The sequence below is a fragment of the Elephas maximus genome, chromosome 1, assembly GCF_024166365.1.
Source record: "Elephas maximus indicus isolate mEleMax1 chromosome 1, mEleMax1 primary haplotype, whole genome shotgun sequence".
NCBI classification, from domain to species: domain Eukaryota; kingdom Metazoa; phylum Chordata; class Mammalia; order Proboscidea; family Elephantidae; genus Elephas; species Elephas maximus.
This window is the reverse complement of record NC_064819.1, coordinates 15,496,859-15,518,057: the sequence shown is the minus strand read 5'-3', so window position 1 is coordinate 15,518,057 and position 21,199 is coordinate 15,496,859. Positions and strand designations below refer to the sequence as shown.

The 21,199-nt window shown below is 49.0% G+C and overlaps 1 protein-coding gene across 21 annotated transcripts in view; it reads right to left on the bottom strand.

The window, feature by feature from the left end:
* KALRN (kalirin RhoGEF kinase) overlaps positions 1-21,199 on the bottom strand; it is a 792,110-nt gene that overhangs the window by 277,369 nt on the left and 493,542 nt on the right. For all 21 annotated transcript variants that reach the window (XM_049878536.1, XM_049878496.1, XM_049878604.1 and 18 more), the window contains 4 exons: positions 4,592-4,774; positions 3,287-3,405; positions 997-1,063; positions 296-405 (listed from right to left, as the gene is read on the bottom strand). In XM_049878536.1, coding sequence (XP_049734493.1) covers positions 296-405; positions 997-1,063; positions 3,287-3,405; positions 4,592-4,774 — 479 coding nt within the window. The remainder of the gene's footprint in view (positions 1-295; positions 406-996; positions 1,064-3,286; positions 3,406-4,591; positions 4,775-21,199) is intronic.

Sequence of the window (21,199 nt, the reverse complement as noted above, 5' to 3'; positions counted from 1 at the left end):
CCCCCAGGGTTGCCATGAGTCTGAATTGACTGGTTAGTAATGGATTTGGTAGTTTCAGCGCAAGAAAAGGCTCAAAGCCGTTTCAATGCTTTAAAAGCAGCACATGCAGCAAGCGAGGGTGATTGTGATGAAGAATTTGTGGCAAGAGGGGGTCGGTTCAATCATTTCAAAGTGAAGGCAAATTTATAGAACATTAAAGGGCAAATACCAGTTGGCCTTACGTTGGACACTTGTAACCTGGGGACTGCCTGTAATGGCCCTACACATGCTCTGCAGAAACCTTCCACCAACCTACTTGTTATGAAAATCGTAGATCTCCTGGATGTTGCCAAAGATGATATGCTCTTTATTAAGGATCCCAGGGGGAATCTCCTCCACACCACTGGTCATTTCCCAAAGGTAGGTCTGCAAGACAGAAACCGTGTCATTACTGGCAAGCTCCACCACATGAAACATGGACCAAACAAGCGGCCTTCAGACTGGCGGGGCAAGACTCGGACTGGGGATGGATGAAGAGGCTAAACAGTGAGGTGTTAAATAAGCAGAATGGAAAGAAAGAAAACCTGAATATTCCCTTATGCTGAACTGTTGTAGGGAAACTCACATCCTAAACCTTATTAAGAGCACAAACTCCACATGGCTTCTTGGTATTTATCAAATGTGCAAGTGTTTGTGCATGTGTATGGGGGGGAAGCAGCAGACTTTCAGACTCAATTTAAATTCAAAGATTGTATTAGGGTTTTCCATTTTGAATTGAAGTGTCTTATATAATTTTGCGGGGGCGGGGCGCTGAGATTAGCATCATGAAAGTTTAAACTTTCTTTTCAACAGCACTTCAAGTTCCCATGCAATTACTGTCGACTCTGGAAGAAAGATTTTCTCCGGCTGGCTTTTTTATTTGTTACTCTCTGGGAGGAGACAAAGAGGATTGAACTCTTTTGGAGTGACGTGAGTCAGGGCAAGGACGTTATCTTTCTGAACTAGCTGTGGACTTACCTCCATGCACTCATGCAAGTCCCTGACATAAGCCTTTTCTGTCTGGAGCAGTTCAGCCATAATGAATCTAGAAGGGAACAAAATGGGCTTTTAGTTCGTTATAGACATAATACCTCCCTTCCTTCGAATGTCACTTCTCCCACCCCAGCATTTAGGACATTCTTGAACGTCCTATTTTTCTACTTTACCAACACATGTCTTTTTCTTTCTTCATAACTTCTTCTCTCTGAGTTTCATCCTATGAGTCTGTCTTACCTCGATCATTTGCTTGGTATCCTTTCTGGTGTTCTGCTAATTCATATTTTCTGTCTCTGTTTTCTGCCTGACTTCTAAGCACAATTGATTCCCCTGCTTCTCCTCCCAAGATGAACCAATGTTCATCTTCCTTTCCTTCTGAAATCCTATTACTCGCTAGGCAGAACAAAAAAACCCAAAACCTAACTTGTTGCCATCAAATTGGTTTTGACTCATAGCAACCCTATAGGACAGAGTAGGACTGCCCCCCAAGGGTTTCCAAGGAGCAGCTGGTGGATTCGAACTGCCGACCTGTTGGTTAGCAGCCGAGCTCTGAACCCCTGTGCCACCAGGGATCCCACTAGGAAAAGACTCTTTGAAATCTGAATACCTAGACTAAGTCAGGGAGGGTCCATCTGGCATTGGAGCACCTCCCAAAGCCTGACTTCCTTCTGGCCTAGAGGTAAATCCCCCAACTTCAGGTAAGGAAACTGGCGTTACGGTTCCATCATTTTAGATAACTTCTTGCCCTTCCCCAGGCCTTGATCTCCAAATTCAATTGTATTCTTCAAGCTTTTCTGGATCAGTTATGATATCGACATCACTCTTCTATTCCCTTGGTTCATAAAAAAAAAGAAATACTCCCTTGTCCTTAAGAAATTTATGATCTACTTAGACAGATATGCTCAGAAATCAGTTGAATAGGTAAAATGTGAAGCACCATGAAAAAAAGTTTAGAAGTGCAGAAATGGGAGGACCAATGACAGTGGAGGCTGTAGATAAAGGATTCATAAGGGCGTATGATATGAGGTAGATTTTAGAGAATTGATAAGATACAAAGAGAGGCAAAAATAAAACCAAACCCCCACTACCCAAAAATGAGGAAGGAGGGAGGGAAAGGAGAGTGAATAGAAGAGGAGGGAAGGGAAGGGAGAAAACAGAGAAGGAAGAAATGAAAAGGAGAGAGTTCCAGGTTGAGAGTACTGAATGAGTAATGGTATACAACTTATTTTTTAGACCTGAAAGGAGTTCATGAAAGTGATCTGACTGAAGTGTGTCATTTGAATTGGAAATTACTTTGAAATAAGACTGGCTTGGATGAGGCCAAATGATACTGACTTGAGAGTATGACGTTTATCCTGGGGGTGGTATGAAGCCATTTAAAATTTGGAGCAGGTGAGAGATACAACGGAAATGAGTCACGGTATATACAGTGGTGAAGAGTCAGACAGAACTAGGTTTGAATTCTGGCTCCATTACTTAACCATCTGTGTGGTTTGGGGCAAGATGCTTAGTTTTTCTAAGTCTTACTTCTCATCTGCAAAATGAGAATAATAATAGGTACCTGAGATAGGTGATGTGAAGACAGAGTAAGAATATGTGTGTAAGGCACTTATACAATGTTCAGCCCATAAAAAACAGTTAGGTGGTGGTGGTAGGAACAATATTGGTATTAGCAATAATAAAATGTTATTTCAGAAACCCAAACTCAGCCTCATTGTAGAGGTAAAGTGGGCACGGACTGGAATAGGAAAGATGGGGGAAGTTTTTAGAATAATCCAGACATGTGGTGATGAGGGATAAGACAAGAGAAACTCCGAAGTAAGAACTGACGAGAACTGGTGACTGATCTGACACAAGAAGTGAAGAGATAGTCAAAGCTTACTTCACAGCTTCGAAGCTGGGAAACTAGAAGGACGGTGACACTATTGATGAGAATTAGGAAATTAGAAGAGAGAACTAAACTTGAAGGGGGAGAAAAAAACATTTGGTTTGATCTGTGTTGAGTTTTGAGATTGTGATATAAAGTTTGATGAGCCAAGAGAAGGTTTTCTCTATGAAGTTAGTGATACATTAAGAGAACTCAGGTAAAAGGCTGAATTGGAGACACTTAAAAGTCTTCAGAGTGGACCCATCTACTTAACAGGAGTTTCATGTCTGTCTATCCCAACCTATGTAGGTGGTCATTAAGGTGTCAAAAGGGACAGATGGCAGTGAAAACCAAACACAGTCATGAGGAGCATGCTAATTGGGGCAGAAGCTTCCCAACACTTACTCTTTCTTCCGGGCTGACTTCCGCTTCTCTTCATTGACTTCATGGTTGGCATCCCGTAGCTTGACCTCACGATCTGAAAGGCTTGCCGGGATGATGTCCAGCTCCAGGTCCTTGTTATCCTACAGAGAGAGATATAAAGGTCTCCTTGGGGCTGCTTTGGGAGAGCAACTCAACAGAGTTGGGAGAGGTGATAAAGTGGAAAAACAGAGCAAAGATATAATGATTGAGAAGGATGAGAAAATGGAGAGAACCTTCTTCATGAGATGAGTTTTTCTTTTCAAATAAGAGGACATGTAAGATACACGGTCAAATGTACATGGCTAATATCTACAGCAAGAAAAAACAATGAGCAAATTTGATAATTATGCGTCTATTTCCCCAAGGCCTTCTGTTCTGATTAAATCCAAACACACAGGCACACAAATTAGTCTAAGATTGATTCATAACCATTAACATAGACGTGAAACAGAAATGCATAAAGACGTAGGAAACTTTCATCTGTCCAGGGAAAATAATCAACGCAAACGTTTTTATTAAAACAAGCAATTCCCTTTGGAAATAGAAAGCTAAATGATGGAACAATTATTAACTTTTCTAATTGCTCATCTGTGCTTATTTCTAACATCATTTGGTCTTTCTATATGACAGCAACCTCACAGATTAAAGCCTGGGGAAGATGTTAACTGCCTCAATTTTTAGGGGTTCGACCCACGTTATTCTCTAGGCCACTCTGCTTCACAGCATCAGCCTATTTAAAGATTTAAGAATTAGAAAGCCTAGGATTAAATTGCCAGACTGTATTTAGCTTTTAATTCATAGGTTACTGACCTCTATTATAAAGAAGAGATTAAAAGTCAACCTTCCCTTGCTTTTTAAGCAAATAGTACCTCTTTTCAGTGAAACATCAAAAAGCCTTTGCACAAATTGAACCCCTTATTCTAGAAAAAGCACTATTATAGATACATGAGATTCTAACCATTTGCTGATTAATATAACCGGATGGAAGATGTACTGATGAAGCCAAGATAAAGGGTTTAGTCTTCAAAGGTAACGGCTACCTTTACATGGGGCAAAACTCTTCTGCAGCCATAGGTCCCACTTCTAGCATTAGTCATGGGGGACCGGAGGTGACTGGCTCAGCAAAGCCCATCCCCTCCACTAGAAAAATTACACAAGGTGAGTGCTTTAGAGGTAAACAACTCAGAAAGATTGCTCTGCAAACCCGGGGCAGGGCCTAGGCTCAGAGACTGTTTTCTTTTATGGCGATGAAGGCAGTGAGGCTGCTGGCTAAGACTCCACACCTACCTCTGTGTTGACTCCTAGGGCTTTCTCCAGGGAGTACCGATACTTCCCCATCCTCAAGGAGAAGTCCCTGTAGTGCTTGTCCACCGTGGTCACCCATTTCCTGATCTCTGTGGCATGAATATGACCTTTTTCCACAAAGCTATCAGCCAGCTGAATCAGAAGCTTCACCTTCTCCTTCGTTTGCTGCCCCAAAAGATGGTCTTAAATTATTGGATGACATTTACTTTCATGCCCCTTCATCCCAAGCCCCCTTTCCCCTTCACAGCAGCCAGAAGTACCTCGTAGCCATTCTGCCTAGGTTTGTGTCCTGGCTCTGCCACTTACTAGCTGGGAGATCTTAAGCAAGTTATATAAACTCTCTGTGCCTCCGTTCCTTCATCTGCAAAACAGGGATTGTAGGAGTTCCTATATCATAGGGATGTTGTGAGCACTAAATGAGGTGATGGTGTAAAATTCTTAGAACAGTGCTGGAACACAGTAAGCACTCAGTAAACGTTAGCCACTACGATTATTATTATTGATAGGATGCAAATAAGAATCTCTTGCATCAATATAGAACCTTATTACTTTATGGAGTATGTTAATGTCACATGTAGAGATCATCTGAATTGTAAAACATCTCTCTGAGGTAGAGGGAAGGAGATGGTGACGGTCTCCTTCAACCACAAATGAAAAAACGTAGAGAGGTTTAGGGCTTGTCCAAGTTCACAGGGCCAGTAAGAGGCAGAGGGCAGAGCTGGCTTGCCTTCCTCCTTAGTTCCTCATTTCTCCCTTTGCTGTACCTTCCAGAGGGTAGGCTTTCTGAACATGATGTAAGCTGGCTTATGTCAGGATCTAAAGAAATCCAACCAGCAGATTTAAGGGTAAATAAACTCTGTCACTTTCACCACCAGGATCTTGACTTTAGTTGCCATCCTAGGGGAGGGTTAATGTCGCCAGTGTCTATTAAAGGCTAAGTAATTTTTAAGGTGTAGCTCTGACACATATTGGGTTAATATCATTTCTAGCAAGAGTTTGTTCAATGCCTACTCTGTTCACAGCACTATGGGGAAGGGCTATGGGGACAGGCTTGTGGGGTAAACAAAAGAAGAACAAAATATATTATTTCCCCCAATCTATAATCTCTAGAGGGGACAAGGTTTTCATACCGAGTGGTTGAATCACTCAAGGCATTATATAACTGAACGTCAAAATGAGAAGTATGTGCAGTTAACACTGCAGGAATTTTAAAATGGGAAATAAAATGAAGGTAGCCTGGGATGGATAGGAAGGGTTCCACAGAGGAGGTGAAACTTAAGCTGGGTAGGACATGGAAATGGAAGGGGCATTGAAACAAGTACAAACTTGTTCATCTTTGAGTTCTGAAGCTCTGAAATCTATCAGGGAAGCCTGACAGATTTTAAGTGAAAGAAAATTCTGAGAAGAAAAGCTATCTTCTTCTGAACTGGGGGAAAGTAGGTCCAAGGTTTGGACCACGTGTACAATCTAGGTAACTGATGGAAACTGAGGCAGAAAAATCACTGGAAGAATAGGAGAGAAGATAGAGGGGCTTTCTTTCTTTTTTTAATCTCACTCCCTTCCCTTCCAAGGCTTATCTATAGCTCGTCACAAAGAGACTGACTCTCCTGAGAAATGGAGAGAGAGTGGTCATGGCTTTCTGCCAGAGTGACAGTGGAGAAGACTCTGCCTGCCCCACTGCCAAAAGGCAAAAATACGAGCATTTGGGAAGCCATTTCTTCTGCCCTCACACCCAAAGCCTTCCCTTCGTACCAAAGCTCCTCTGGCCTCGTCTCCTAGCCCTGACACCAGCCACTGTCCTAAGATTCAGGAGCCCTGGTTTCCTTGGCAGTGGGGCAGGCAGAGATACCTGTATACACATCCTCAGGACTTCTGTTCTATTGCATTTAGTGTGTTTTATTTCTGAACAGTTTTTTCTTAGGTTTGTTATTTACTTAAAACAGAATAATTTCTTGCAGTTATAATCAATAAATCTTTTTTTTTTTCATGTAAAAGCCTTGAAAACATACATTTATTTTCTAATCTCAGTAAGGTGCCTTCACCTGTGCGATGGGTTTTACAGCCAGGTGGTGGCAGCAGGCTTATGGGGCAGCCCTACCAGAGGAAATTATATCCTGAAGATCAAAACTGTGGTTGAGTCGACAAGCAAAAAAAAATTTTTTTTAATGACCAAGAGAATTCCAGGTGTGTAGAGAGTCTAAGGAAGCATAAAAAAAAAAAAAAAGACATTTTTTTTTTAGCATAAAAAAACAATAGCATAGAGACAGTAAAATGAACTGTGTAGACAACGCTTCCCCATGTGGCTGCTCTCCACAGCCCCTAGACTCCAGCTGAGTTGAACTACACATGTCCCCTCCTGCTGTGATGAGGGGTGCCTACTCATCCCCCACCTCTCAATACAGCAGCCCTCTTCCATCTCCTTTCCTTCCCACGAGATGAGTGATGCCCTTCCCAGTGTTCTCACAGTTCCACATTTATGCCTCTATCTTAACATGCATCACACTGAGTTATTTATGTATCTCCTTCATTAGGCTATGAACTCCTAAAAGATAAGTGTTATATCTTATTCATTTGTACACCTCCAGTTCTATAAAAATAGTAGGCATAATAAAGGTTGAATGGATGAATGAGTGAATGAACAAGTAAAACTTGCATTTTGGGGTTAGTGAGCAGCCAACCAGCCAAGAGTTCAGGATTTATATTAAATTAGGCCCATGAACTGGACACGTTCACTGAGAGGCCGCCATGTTTGCAGTCCCTGCTTAGAGCAGTCTGAAGTGGGTCCTTAAACATGGGCGACCTGCCATATTCTTGGCCAATGCTGATGAGACCATAGGTAAAAACCACAAAGGCAGCCCATCAATATGTGGCCAGTGATTTCGAGATATCCTGGCCTAAAACCTCCATCCCAACGGGGACAATGGCAATAACGTGGGTCAATTGAGGCTCTTTCTTTTGGGATTTAAACTGCAGAGTCAGGCAATTGGGAAGGTGGTTGCAAAGTGGAAGTGGAAACACAGCAAGCAGAGGGGAGAAGAAAAGAAAAGCTGAACTATAGTGATAGTGGAATAGCATGGAGATGCTGATGCCCTTCTCTGAGGAGATCACCAGGATAATGTCGCTGCTGGAGTAGCTTTTGGTCTTGGGTGTCCTGCCAGTTCTCATCTCCAGAGGAGAGGTGGTGCCACCTTTACTGTTCACAGGCTGAGTCATTCAGCTTTTCCTGGGTTTCTGGGAGTTCTGGCCACACAGTTGCAAATCTTCTATTTCCTTTATTTCTCTACTCTTTGTAGATATGAGCTTAATGAAGGGTTCCCTGTACTGGTAAACAGGTCTCATGAGATGCATATTCCTATTCATTCCACAGGGGATAGTCTGTCATTATATATGAAGAACTAAGCCTTTCAAAAACTTCCATCAAATGTGAGCTATGTTCCTATTAAGAGTCCCAGACACAGAATCATGCCCATCTTTTATCTGAACTTTTTCAATTCTATCTTTCTCAGTCTAAAGTACACATCCGAAAATCCCAGCATTCCTTCCCCTTGCTATCTGAATTCCAAGAAGACAGAACTTATTGCAGCTAGGACTCCAATTACTTTAATCACCACTGAATTCTCTCTTGTTTAGAAGAATTAAATCAAAGTTTATCTCATGATTTCCTTCACTTTCAGAGATAACATTACCAGCTTTAAAAAATGTTTTCTCAATATCATCAGTCACTGAAAAAACCCACTGCTGTCGAGTCGATTCTGACTCATAGTGACCCTATAGGGTAGAGCAGAACTGCCCCATGGAGTTTCCAAGGAGCACCTGGTGAGTTTGAACTGCTGACCTTTTTGTTAGCAGCCGTGGTACTTAACCACTACACCACCAGGGTTTCCTCATTAGTCACTAGAGAAATGCAGATCAAAACCACAGTGAAAAACCACTTGAAAATCCTGTAGAGGACAGTTCTACTCTGCCACACGTGGGGTCTCCATTAGGTGGGATCAACTGAGCGGCAATTGGTGGTGGCGGTAGTGGTGGCAGGATGGCTATAATCAAAGAGATGGACAGTTGGTGGTGGCGGTGGTGGCGGTGGTGGTGGTGGCAGGACGGCTATAATCAAAGGGATGGACAATTGGTGGTGGTGGCGGTGGTGGTGGTGGCAGGATGCCTATAATCTAAGAGATGGACAATTGGTGGTGGCGGTGGTGGTGGTGGCAGGATGGCTATAATCAAAGAGATGGACAATTGGTGGTGGCGGTGGTGGAGGTGGCAGGACGGCTATAATCAAAGGGATGGACAATTGGTGGTGGTGGCGGTGGTGGTGGTGGCAGGATGGCTATAATCTAAGAGATGGACAATTGGTGGTGGTGGTGGCAGGACGGCTATAATCAAAGAGATGGACAATTGGTGGTGGCGGTGGTGGTGGTGGTGGTGGCAGGATGGCTATAATCAAAGAGATGGACAATTGGTGGTGGCGGTGGTGGTGGTGGTGGTGGCAGGATGGCTATAATCTAAGAGATGGACAATTGGTGGTGGCGGTGGTGGTGGTGGCAGGATGGCTATAATCAAAGAGATGGACAATTGGTGGTGGCGGTGGTGGAGGTGGCAGGACGGCTATAATCAAAGGGATGGACAATTGGTGGTGGTGGCGGTGGTGGTGGTGGCAGGATGGCTATAATCTAAGAGATGGACAATTGGTGGTGGTGGTGGCAGGACGGCTATAATCAAAGAGATGGACAATTGGTGGTGGCGGTGGTGGTGGTGGTGGTGGCAGGATGGCTATAATCAAAGAGATGGACAATTGGTGGTGGCGGTGGTGGTGGTGGCAGGATGGCTATAATCTAAGAGATGGACAATTGGTGGTGGCGGTGGTGGTGGTGGCAGGATGGCTATAATCAAAGAGATGGACAATTGGTGGTGGCGGTGGTGGAGGTGGCAGGACGGCTATAATCAAAGGGATGGACAATTGGTGGTGGTGGCGGTGGTGGTGGTGGCAGGATGGCTATAATCTAAGAGATGGACAATTGGTGGTGGCAGTGGTGGTGGCAGGACGGCTATAATCAAAGAGATGGACAATTGGTGGTGGCGGTGGTGGTGGTGGTGGTGGCAGGATGGCTATAATCAAAGAGATGGACAATTGGTGGTGGTGGTGGTGGTGGCAGGACGGCTATAATCAAAGAGATGGATAATTGGTGGTGGCAGTGGTGGTGGCAGGACAGCTATAATCAAAGAGATGGACAATTGGTGGTGGCAGTGGTGGTGGTGGCAGGATGGCTATAATCAAAGAGATGGACAATTGGTGGTGGTGGCAGGGGTGGTGGTGGCAGGACGGCTATAATCAAAGAGATGGACAATTGGTGGTGGTGGTGGCAGGACGGCTATAATCAAAGAGATGGACAATTGGTGGTGGCGGGGTGGTGGTGGTGGTGGCAGGATGGCTATAATCAAAGAGATGGACAATTGGTGGTGGTGGTGGTGGTGGTGGTGGCAGGACGGCTATAATCAAAGAGATGGATAATTGGTGGTGGCAGTGGTGGTGGCAGGACAGCTATAATCAAAGAGATGGACAATTGGTGGTGGCAGTGGTGGTGGTGGCAGGATGGCTATAATCAAAGAGATGGACAATTGGTGGTGGTGGCAGGGGTGGTGGTGGCAGGACGGCTATAATCAAAGAGATGGACAATTGGTGGTGGTGGCAGGGGTGGTGGTGGCAGGACGGCTATAATCAAAGAGATGGACAATTGGTGGTGGCGGTGGTGGTGGTGGTGGTGGCAGGATGGCTATAATCAAAGAGATGGACAATTGGTGGTGGTGGCAGGGGTGGTGGTGGCAGGACGGCTATAATCAAAGAGATGGACAATTGGTGGTGGTGGCAGGGGTGGTGGTGGCAGGACGGCTATAATCAAAGAGATGGACAATTGGTGGTGGCAGTGGTGGTAGCAGGACGGCTATAATCAAAGAGATGGACAATTGGTGGTGGCGGTGGTGGTGGTGGCAGGACGGCTATAATCAAAGAGATGGACAATTGGTGGTGGCAGTGGTGGTGGCAGGACGGCTATAATCAAAGAGATGGACAATTGGTGGTGGCGGGGGTGGTGGTGGCAGGACGGCTATAATCAAAGAGATGGACAATTGGTGGTGGCGGTGGTGGTGGTGGTGGTGGCAGGATGGCTATAATCAAAGAGATGGACAATTGGTGGTGGTGGCAGGGGTGGTGGTGGCAGGACGGCTATAATCAAAGAGATGGACAATTGGTGGTGGCAGTGGTGGTGGCAGGACGGCTATAATCAAAGAGATGGACAATTGGTGGTGGCAGTGGTGGTCGCAGGACGGCTATAATCAAAGAGATGGACAATTGGTGGTGGCGGTGGTGGTGGTGGCAGGATGGCTATAAGCAAAGAGATGGACAATTGGTGGTGGTGGCAGGGGTGGTGGTGGCAGGACGGCTATAATCAAAGAGATGGACAATTGGTGGTGGCAGTGGTGGTGGCAGGACGGCTATAATCAAAGAGATGGACAATTGGTGGTGGCGGTGGTGGTGGTGGCAGGACGGCTATAATCAAAGAGATGGACAATTGGTGGTGGCAGTGGTGGTGGCAGGACGGCTATAATCAAAGAGATGGACAATTGGTGGTGGCGGCGGTGGCGGTGGCAGGACGGCTATAATCAAAGAGATGGACAATTGGTGGTGGCGGTGGTGGTGGTGGCAGGACGGCTATAATCAAAGAGATGGACAATTGGTGGTGGCAGTGGTGGTGGCAGGACGGCTATAATCAAAGAGATGGACAATTGGTGGTGGCGGCGGTGGCGGTGGCAGGACGGCTATAATCAAAGAGATGGACAATTGGTGGTGGCAGTGGTGGTGGCAGGACGGCTATAATCAAAGAGATGGACAATTGGTGGTGGCGGGGGTGGTGGTGGCAGGACGGCTATAATCAAAGAGATGGACAAATGGTGGTGGCGGTGGTGGAGGTGGCAGGACGGCTATAATCAAAGAGATGGACAATTGGTGGTGGCGGTGGTGGTGGTGGCAGGATGGCTATAATCAAAGAGATGGACAATTGGTGGTGGTGGCAGGGGTGGTGGTGGCAGGACGGCTATAATCAAAGAGATGGACAATTGGTGGTGGCAGTGGTGGTGGCAGGACGGCTATAATCAAAGAGATGGACAATTGGTGGTGGCGGTGGTGGTGGCAGGATGGCTATAATCAAAGAGATGGACAATTGGTGATGGCAGTGGTGGTGGCAGGACGGCTATAATCAAAGAGATGGACAATTGGTAGTGGCGGTGGTGGTGGTGACAGGACGGCTATAATCAAAGAGGTGGACAATTGGTGGTGGCGGGGGTGGTGGTGGCAGGACGGCTATAATCAAAGAGATGGACAATTGGTGGTGGTGGCGGGGGTGGTGGTGGCAGGACGGCTATAATCAAAGAGATGGACAATTGGTGGTGGTGGCGGGGGTGGTGGTGGCAGGACGGCTATAATCAAAGAGATGGACAATTGGTGGTGGCGGTGGTGGTGGTGGCAGGAGGGCTATAATCAAAGAGATGGACAATTGGTGGTGGCGGTGGTGGTGGTGACAGGATGGCTATAATCAAAGAGGTGGACAATTGGTGGTGGTGGCGGGGGTGGTGGTGGCAGGACGGCTATAATCAAAGAGATGGACAATTGGTAGTGGCGGTGGTGGTGGTGACAGGATGGCTATAATCAAAGAGGTGGACAATTGGTGGTGGTGGCGGGGGTGGTGGTGGCAGGACGGCTATAATCAAAGAGATGGACAATTGGTGGTGGCAGTGGTGGTGGCAGGACGGCTATAATCAAAGAGATGGACAATTGGTGGTGGCAGTGGTGGTGGCAGGACGGCTATAATCAAAGAGATGGACAATTGGTGGTGGCGGCGGTGGTGGTGGCAGGACGGCTATAATCAAAGAGATGGACAATTGGTGGTGGCGGCGGTGGTGGTGGCAGGACGGCTATAATCAAAGAGATGGACAATTGGTGGTGGCGGTGTTGGTGGTGGCAGGATGGCTATAATCAAAGAGATGGACAATTGGTGGTGGCGGTGGTGGTGGTGGCAGGATGGCTATAATGAAAGAGATGGACAATTGGTGGTGGTGGTGGTGGTGGCAGGACGGCTATAATCAAAGAGATGGACAATTGGTGGTGGCGGTGGTGGTGGTGGCAGGAGGGCTATAATCAAAGAGGTGGACAATTGGTGGTGGTGGCAGGGGTGGTGGTGGCAGGACGGCTATAATCAAAGAGATGGACAATTGGTGGTGGTGGTGGTGGTGGTGGTGGCAGGACGGCTATAATCAAAGAGATGGATAATTGGTGGTGGCAGTGGTGGTGGCAGGACAGCTATAATCAAAGAGATGGACAATTGGTGGTGGCAGTGGTGGTGGTGGCAGGATGGCTATAATCAAAGAGATGGACAATTGGTGGTGGTGGCAGGGGTGGTGGTGGCAGGACGGCTATAATCAAAGAGATGGACAATTGGTGGTGGTGGCAGGGGTGGTGGTGGCAGGACGGCTATAATCAAAGAGATGGACAATTGGTGGTGGCGGTGGTGGTGGTGGTGGTGGCAGGATGGCTATAATCAAAGAGATGGACAATTGGTGGTGGTGGCAGGGGTGGTGGTGGCAGGACGGCTATAATCAAAGAGATGGACAATTGGTGGTGGTGGCAGGGGTGGTGGTGGCAGGACGGCTATAATCAAAGAGATGGACAATTGGTGGTGGCAGTGGTGGTAGCAGGACGGCTATAATCAAAGAGATGGACAATTGGTGGTGGCGGTGGTGGTGGTGGCAGGACGGCTATAATCAAAGAGATGGACAATTGGTGGTGGCGGCGGTGGTGGTGGCAGGACGGCTATAATCAAAGAGATGGACAATTGGTGGTGGCGGTGGTGGAGGTGGCAGGACGGCTATAATCAAAGAGATGGACAATTGGTGGTGGCGGGGGTGGTGGCAGGATGGCTATAATCAAAGAGATGGACAATTGGTGGCGGCGGTGGTGGTGGCAGGATGGCTATAATCAAAGAGATGGACAATTGGTGATGGCAGTGGTGGTGGCAGGACGGCTATAATCAAAGAGATGGACAATTGGTAGTGGCGGTGGTGGTGGTGACAGGATGGCTATAATCAAAGAGGTGGACAATTGGTGGTGGTGGCGGGGGTGGTGGTGGCAGGACGGCTATAATCAAAGAGATGGACAATTGGTGGTGGCAGTGGTGGTGGCAGGACGGCTATAATCAAAGAGATGGACAATTGGTGGTGGCAGTGGTGGTGGCAGGACGGCTATAATCAAAGAGATGGACAATTGGTGGTGGCGGCGGTGGTGGTGGCAGGACGGCTATAATCAAAGAGATGGACAATTGGTGGTGGCAGTGGTGGTGGCAGGACGGCTATAATCAAAGAGATGGACAATTGGTGGTGGCGGGGGTGGTGGTGGCAGTACGGCTATAATCAAAGAGATGGACAATTGGTGGTGGCAGTGGTGGTGGCAGGACGGCTATAATCAAAGAGATGGACAATTGGTGGTGGCGGCGGTGGTGGTGGCAGGACGGCTATAATCAAAGAGATGGACAATTGGTGGTGGCAGTGGTGGTGGCAGGACGGCTATAATCAAAGAGATGGACAATTGGTGGTGGCGGGGGTGGTGGTGGCAGGACGGCTATAATCAAAGAGATGGACAATTGGTGGTCGCGGTGGTGGAGGTGGCAGGACGGCTATAATCAAAGAGATGGACAATTGGTGGTGGCGATGGTGGTGGCAGGATGGCTATAATCAAAGAGATGGACAATTGGTGGTGGCGGTGGTGGTGGCAGGATGGCTATAATCAAAGAGATGGACAATTGGTGATGGCAGTGGTGGTGGCAGGACGGCTATAATCAAAGAGATGGACAATTGGTAGTGGCGGTGGTGGTGGTGACAGGATGGCTATAATCAAAGAGGTGGACAATTGGTGGTGGTGGCAGGGGTGGTGGTGGCAGGACGGCTATAATCAAAGAGATGGACAATTGGTGGTGGCAGTGGTGGTGGCAGGACGGCTATAATCAAAGAGATGGACAATTGGTGGTGGCAGTGGTGGTGGCAGGACGGCTATAATCAAAGAGATGGACAATTGGTGGTGGCGGCGGTGGTGGTGGCAGGACGGCTATAATCAAAGAGATGGACAATTGGTGGTGGCGGTGGTGGTGGTGGCAGGAGGGCTATAATCAAAGAGATGGACAATTGGTGGTGGCGGTGGTGGTGGTGACAGGATGGCTATAATCAAAGAGGTGGACAATTGGTGGTGGTGGCGGGGGTGGTGGTGGCAGGACGGCTATAATCAAAGAGATGGACAATTGGTGGTGGCGGGGGTGGTGGTGGCAGGACGGCTATAATCAAAGAGATGGACAATTGGTGGTGGCGGGGGTGGTGGTGGCAGGACGGCTATAATCAAAGAGATGGACAATTGGTGGTGGCGGTGGTGGTGGTGGCAGGACGGCTATAATCAAAGAGATGGACAATTGGTGGTGGCGGTGGTGGTGGTGGCAGGATGGCTATAATCAAAGAGATGGACAATTGGTGGTGGTGGTGGTGGTGGCAGGACGGCTATAATCAAAGAGATGGATAATTGGTGGTGGCAGTGGTGGTGGCAGGACGGCTATAATCAAAGAGATGGACAATTGGTGGTGGCGGTGGTGGTGGTGGCAGGAGGGCTATAATCAAAGAGATGGACAATTGGTGGTGGCGGTGGTGGTGGTGGCAGGACGGCTATAATCAGAGAGATGGACAATTGGTGGTGGTGGTGGTGGTGGCAGGACGGCTATAATCAAAGAGATGGACAATTGGTGGTGGCGGTGGTGGTGGTGGCAGGAGGGCTATAATCAAAGAGGTGGACAATTGGTGGTGGTGGCGGGGGTGGTGGTGGCAGGACGGCTATAATCAAAGAGATGGACAATTGGTGGTGGCAGTGGTGGTGGCAGGACGGCTATAATCAAAGAGATGGACAATTGGTGGTGGCAGTGGTGGTGGCAGGACGGCTATAATCAAAGAGATGGACAATTGGTGGTGGCGGCGGTGGTGGTGGCAGGACGGCTATAATCAAAGAGATGGACAATTGGTGGTGGTGGCGGTGGTGGTGGCAGGACGGCTATAATCAAAGAGATGGACAATTGGTGGTGGCGGTGTTGGTGGTGGCAGGATGGCTATAATCAAAGAGATGGACAATTGGTGGTGGCGGTGGTGGTGGTGGCAGGACGGCTATAATCAAAGAGATGGACAATTGGTGGTGGCAGTGGTGGTGGCAGGACGGCTATAATCAAAGAGATGGACAATTGGTGGTGGCGGGGGTGGTGGTGGCAGGACGGCTATAATCAAAGAGATGGACAATTGGTGGTGGCAGTGGTGGTGGCAGGACGGCTATAATCAAAGAGATGGACAATTGGTGGTGGCGGGGGTGGTGGTGGCAGGACGGCTATAATCAAAGAGATGGACAATTGGTGGTGGCGGTGGTGGTGGTGGTGGTGGCAGGATGGCTATAATCAAAGAGATGGACAATTGGTGGTGGTGGCAGGGGTGGTGGTGGCAGGACGGCTATAATCAAAGAGATGGACAATTGGTGGTGGCAGTGGTGGTGGCAGGACGGCTATAATCAAAGAGATGGACAATTGGTGGTGGCAGTGGTGGTCGCAGGACGGCTATAATCAAAGAGATGGACAATTGGTGGTGGCGGTGGTGGTGGTGGCAGGATGGCTATAAGCAAAGAGATGGACAATTGGTGGTGGTGGCAGGGGTGGTGGTGGCAGGACGGCTATAATCAAAGAGATGGACAATTGGTGGTGGCAGTGGTGGTGGCAGGACGGCTATAATCAAAGAGATGGACAATTGGTGGTGGCGGTGGTGGTGGTGGCAGGACGGCTATAATCAAAGAGATGGACAATTGGTGGTGGCAGTGGTGGTGGCAGGACGGCTATAATCAAAGAGATGGACAATTGGTGGTGGCGGCGGTGGCGGTGGCAGGACGGCTATAATCAAAGAGATGGACAATTGGTGGTGGCGGTGGTGGTGGTGGCAGGACGGCTATAATCAAAGAGATGGACAATTGGTGGTGGCAGTGGTGGTGGCAGGACGGCTATAATCAAAGAGATGGACAATTGGTGGTGGCGGCGGTGGCGGTGGCAGGACGGCTATAATCAAAGAGATGGACAATTGGTGGTGGCAGTGGTGGTGGCAGGACGGCTATAATCAAAGAGATGGACAATTGGTGGTGGCGGGGGTGGTGGTGGCAGGACGGCTATAATCAAAGAGATGGACAAATGGTGGTGGCGGTGGTGGAGGTGGCAGGACGGCTATAATCAAAGAGATGGACAATTGGTGGTGGCGGTGGTGGTGGTGGCAGGATGGCTATAATCAAAGAGATGGACAATTGGTGGTGGTGGCAGGGGTGGTGGTGGCAGGACGGCTATAATCAAAGAGATGAACAATTGGTGGTGGCAGTGGTGGTGGCAGGACGGCTATAATCAAAGAGATGGACAATTGGTGGTGGCGGTGGTGGTGGCAGGATGGCTATAATCAAAGAGATGGACAATTGGTGATGGCAGTGGTGGTGGCAGGACGGCTATAATCAAAGAGATGGACAATTGGTAGTGGCGGTGGTGGTGGTGACAGGACGGCTATAATCAAAGAGGTGGACAATTGGTGGTGGCAGGGGTGGTGGTGGCAGGACGGCTATAATCAAAGAGATGGACAATTGGTGGTGGTGGCGGGGGTGGTGGTGGCAGGACGGCTATAATCAAAGAGATGGACAATTGGTGGTGGTGGCGGGGGTGGTGGTGGCAGGACGGCTATAATCAAAGAGATGGACAATTGGTGGTGGCGGTGGTGGTGGTGGCAGGAGGGCTATAATCAAAGAGATGGACAATTGGTGGTGGCGGTGGTGGTGGTGACAGGATGGCTATAATCAAAGAGGTGGACAATTGGTGGTGGTGGCGGGGGTGGTGGTGGCAGGACGGCTATAATCAAAGAGATGGACAATTGGTAGTGGCGGTGGTGGTGGTGACAGGATGGCTATAATCAAAGAGGTGGACAATTGGTGGTGGTGGCGGGGGTGGTGGTGGCAGGACGGCTATAATCAAAGAGATGGACAATTGGTGGTGGCAGTGGTGGTGGCAGGACGGCTATAATCAAAGAGATGGACAATTGGTGGTGGCAGTGGTGGTGGCAGGACGGCTATAATCAAAGAGATGGACAATTGGTGGTGGCGGCGGTGGTGGTGGCAGGACGGCTATAATCAAAGAGATGGACAATTGGTGGTGGCGGCGGTGGTGGTGGCAGGACGGCTATAATCAAAGAGATGGACAATTGGTGGTGGCGGTGTTGGTGGTGGCAGGATGGCTATAATCAAAGAGATGGACAATTGGTGGTGGCGGTGGTGGTGGTGGCAGGATGGCTATAATGAAAGAGATGGACAATTGGTGGTGGTGGTGGTGGTGGCAGGACGGCTATAATCAAAGAGATGGACAATTGGTGGTGGCGGTGGTGGTGGTGGCAGGAGGGCTATAATCAAAGAGGTGGACAATTGGTGGTGGTGGCGGGGGTGGTGGTGGCAGGACGGCTATAATCAAAGAGATGGACAATTGGTGGTGGTGGTGGTGGTGGTGGTGGCAGGACGGCTATAATCAAAGAGATGGATAATTGGTGGTGGCAGTGGTGGTGGCAGGACAGCTATAATCAAAGAGATGGACAATTGGTGGTGGCAGTGGTGGTGGTGGCAGGATGGCTATAATCAAAGAGATGGACAATTGGTGGTGGTGGCAGGGGTGGTGGTGGCAGGACGGCTATAATCAAAGAGATGGACAATTGGTGGTGGTGGCAGGGGTGGTGGTGGCAGGACGGCTATAATCAAAGAGATGGACAATTGGTGGTGGCGGTGGTGGTGGTGGTGGTGGCAGGATGGCTATAATCAAAGAGATGGACAATTGGTGGTGGTGGCAGGGGTGGTGGTGGCAGGACGGCTATAATCAAAGAGATGGACAATTGGTGGTGGTGGCAGGGGTGGTGGTGGCAGGACGGCTATAATCAAAGAGATGGACAATTGGTGGTGGCAGTGGTGGTAGCAGGACGGCTATAATCAAAGAGATGGACAATTGGTGGTGGCGGTGGTGGTGGTGGCAGGACGGCTATAATCAAAGAGATGGACAATTGGTGGTGGCGGCGGTGGTGGTGGCAGGACGGCTATAATCAAAGAGATGGACAATTGGTGGTGGCGGTGGTGGAGGTGGCAGGACGGCTATAATCAAAGAGATGGACAATTGGTGGTGGCGGGGGTGGTGGCAGGATGGCTATAATCAAAGAGATGGACAATTGGTGGTGGCGGTGGTGGTGGCAGGATGGCTATAATCAAAGAGATGGACAATTGGTGATGGCAGTGGTGGTGGCAGGACGGCTATAATCAAAGAGATGGACAATTGGTAGTGGCGGTGGTGGTGGTGACAGGATGGCTATAATCAAAGAGGTGGACAATTGGTGGTGGTGGCGGGGGTGGTGGTGGCAGGACGGCTATAATCAAAGAGATGGACAATTGGTGGTGGCAGTGGTGGTGGCAGGACGGCTATAATCAAAGAGATGGACAATTGGTGGTGGCAGTGGTGGTGGCAGGACGGCTATAATCAAAGAGATGGACAATTGGTGGTGGCGGCGGTGGTGGTGGCAGGACGGCTATAATCAAAGAGATGGACAATTGGTGGTGGCAGTGGTGGTGGCAGGACGGCTATAATCAAAGAGATGGACAATTGGTGGTGGCGGGGGTGGTGGTGGCAGTACGGCTATAATCAAAGAGATGGACAATTGGTGGTGGCAGTGGTGGTGGCAGGACGGCTATAATCAAAGAGATGGACAATTGGTGGTGGCGGCGGTGGTGGTGGCAGGACGGCTATAATCAAAGAGATGGACAATTGGTGGTGGCAGTGGTGGTGGCAGGACGGCTATAATCAAAGAGATGGACAATTGGTGGTGGCGGGGGTGGTGGTGGCAGGACGGCTATAATCAAAGAGATGGACAATTGGTGGTCGCGGTGGTGGAGGTGGCAGGACGGCTATAATCAAAGAGATGGACAATTGGTGGTGGCGGTGGTGGTGGCAGGATGGCTATAATCAAAGAGATGGACAATTGGTGGTGGCGGTGGTGGTGGCAGGATGGCTATAATCAAAGAGATGGACAATTGGTGATGGCAGTGGTGGTGGCAGGACGGCTATAATCAAAGAGATGGACAATTGGTAGTGGCGGTGGTGGTGGTGACAGGATGGCTATAATCAAAGAGGTGGACAATTGGTGGTGGTGGCAGGGGTGGTGGTGGCAGGACGGCTATAATCAAAGAGATGGACAATTGGTGGTGGCAGTGGTGGTGGCAGGACGGCTATAATCAAAGAGATGGACAATTGGTGGTGGCAGTGGTGGTGGCAGGACGGCTATAATCAAAGAGATGGACAATTGGTGGTGGCGGCGGTGGTGGTGGCAGGACGGCTATAATCAAAGAGATGGACAATTGGTGGTGGCGGCGGTGGTGGTGGCAGGAGGGCTATAATCAAAGAGATGGACAATTGGTGGTGGCGGTGGTGGTGGTGACAGGATGGCTATAATCAAAGAGGTGGACAATTGGTGGTGGTGGCGGGGGTGGTGGTGGCAGGACGGCTATAATCAAAGAGATGGACAATTGGTGGTGGCGGGGGTGGTGGTGGCAGGACGGCTATAATCAAAGAGATGGACAATTGGTGGTGGCGGGGGTGGTGGTGGCAGGACGGCTATAATCAAAGAGATGGACAATTGGTGGTGGCGGTGGTGGTGGTGGCAGGACGGCTATAATCAAAGAGATGGACAATTGGTGGTGGCGGTGGTGGTGGTGGCAGGATGGCTATAATCAAAGAGATGGACAATTGGTGATGGCAGTGGTGGTGGCAGGACGGCTATAATCAAAGAGATGGACAATTGGTAGTGGCGGTGGTGGTGGTGACAGGATGGCTATAATCAAAGAGGTGGACAATTGGTGGTGGTGGCGGGGGTGGTGGTGGCAGGACGGCTATAATCAAAGAGATGGACAATTGGTGGTGGCAGTGGTGGTGGCAGGACGGCTATAATCAAAGAGATGGACAATTGGTGGTGGCAGTGGTGGTGGCAGGACGGCTATAATCAAAGAGATGGACAATTGGTGGTGGCGGCGGTGGTGGTGGCAGGACGGCTATAATCAAAGAGATGGACAATTGGTGGTGGCGGCGGTGGTGGTGGCAGGACGGCTGTAATCAAAGAGATGGACAATTGGTGGTGGCGGTGTTGGTGGTGGCAGGATGGCTATAATCAAAGAGATGGACAATTGGTGGTGGCGGTGGTGGTGGTGGCAGGATGGCTATAATCAAAGAGATGGACAATTGGTGGTGGTGGTGGTGGTGGCAGGACGGCTATAATCAAAGAGATGGACAATTGGTGGTGGCGGTGGTGGTGGTGGCAGGAGGGCTATAATCAAAGAGGTGGACAATTGGTGGTGGTGGCGGGGGTGGTGGTGGCAGGACGGCTATAATCAAAGAGATGGACAATTGGTGGTGGCAGTGGTGGTGGCAGGAC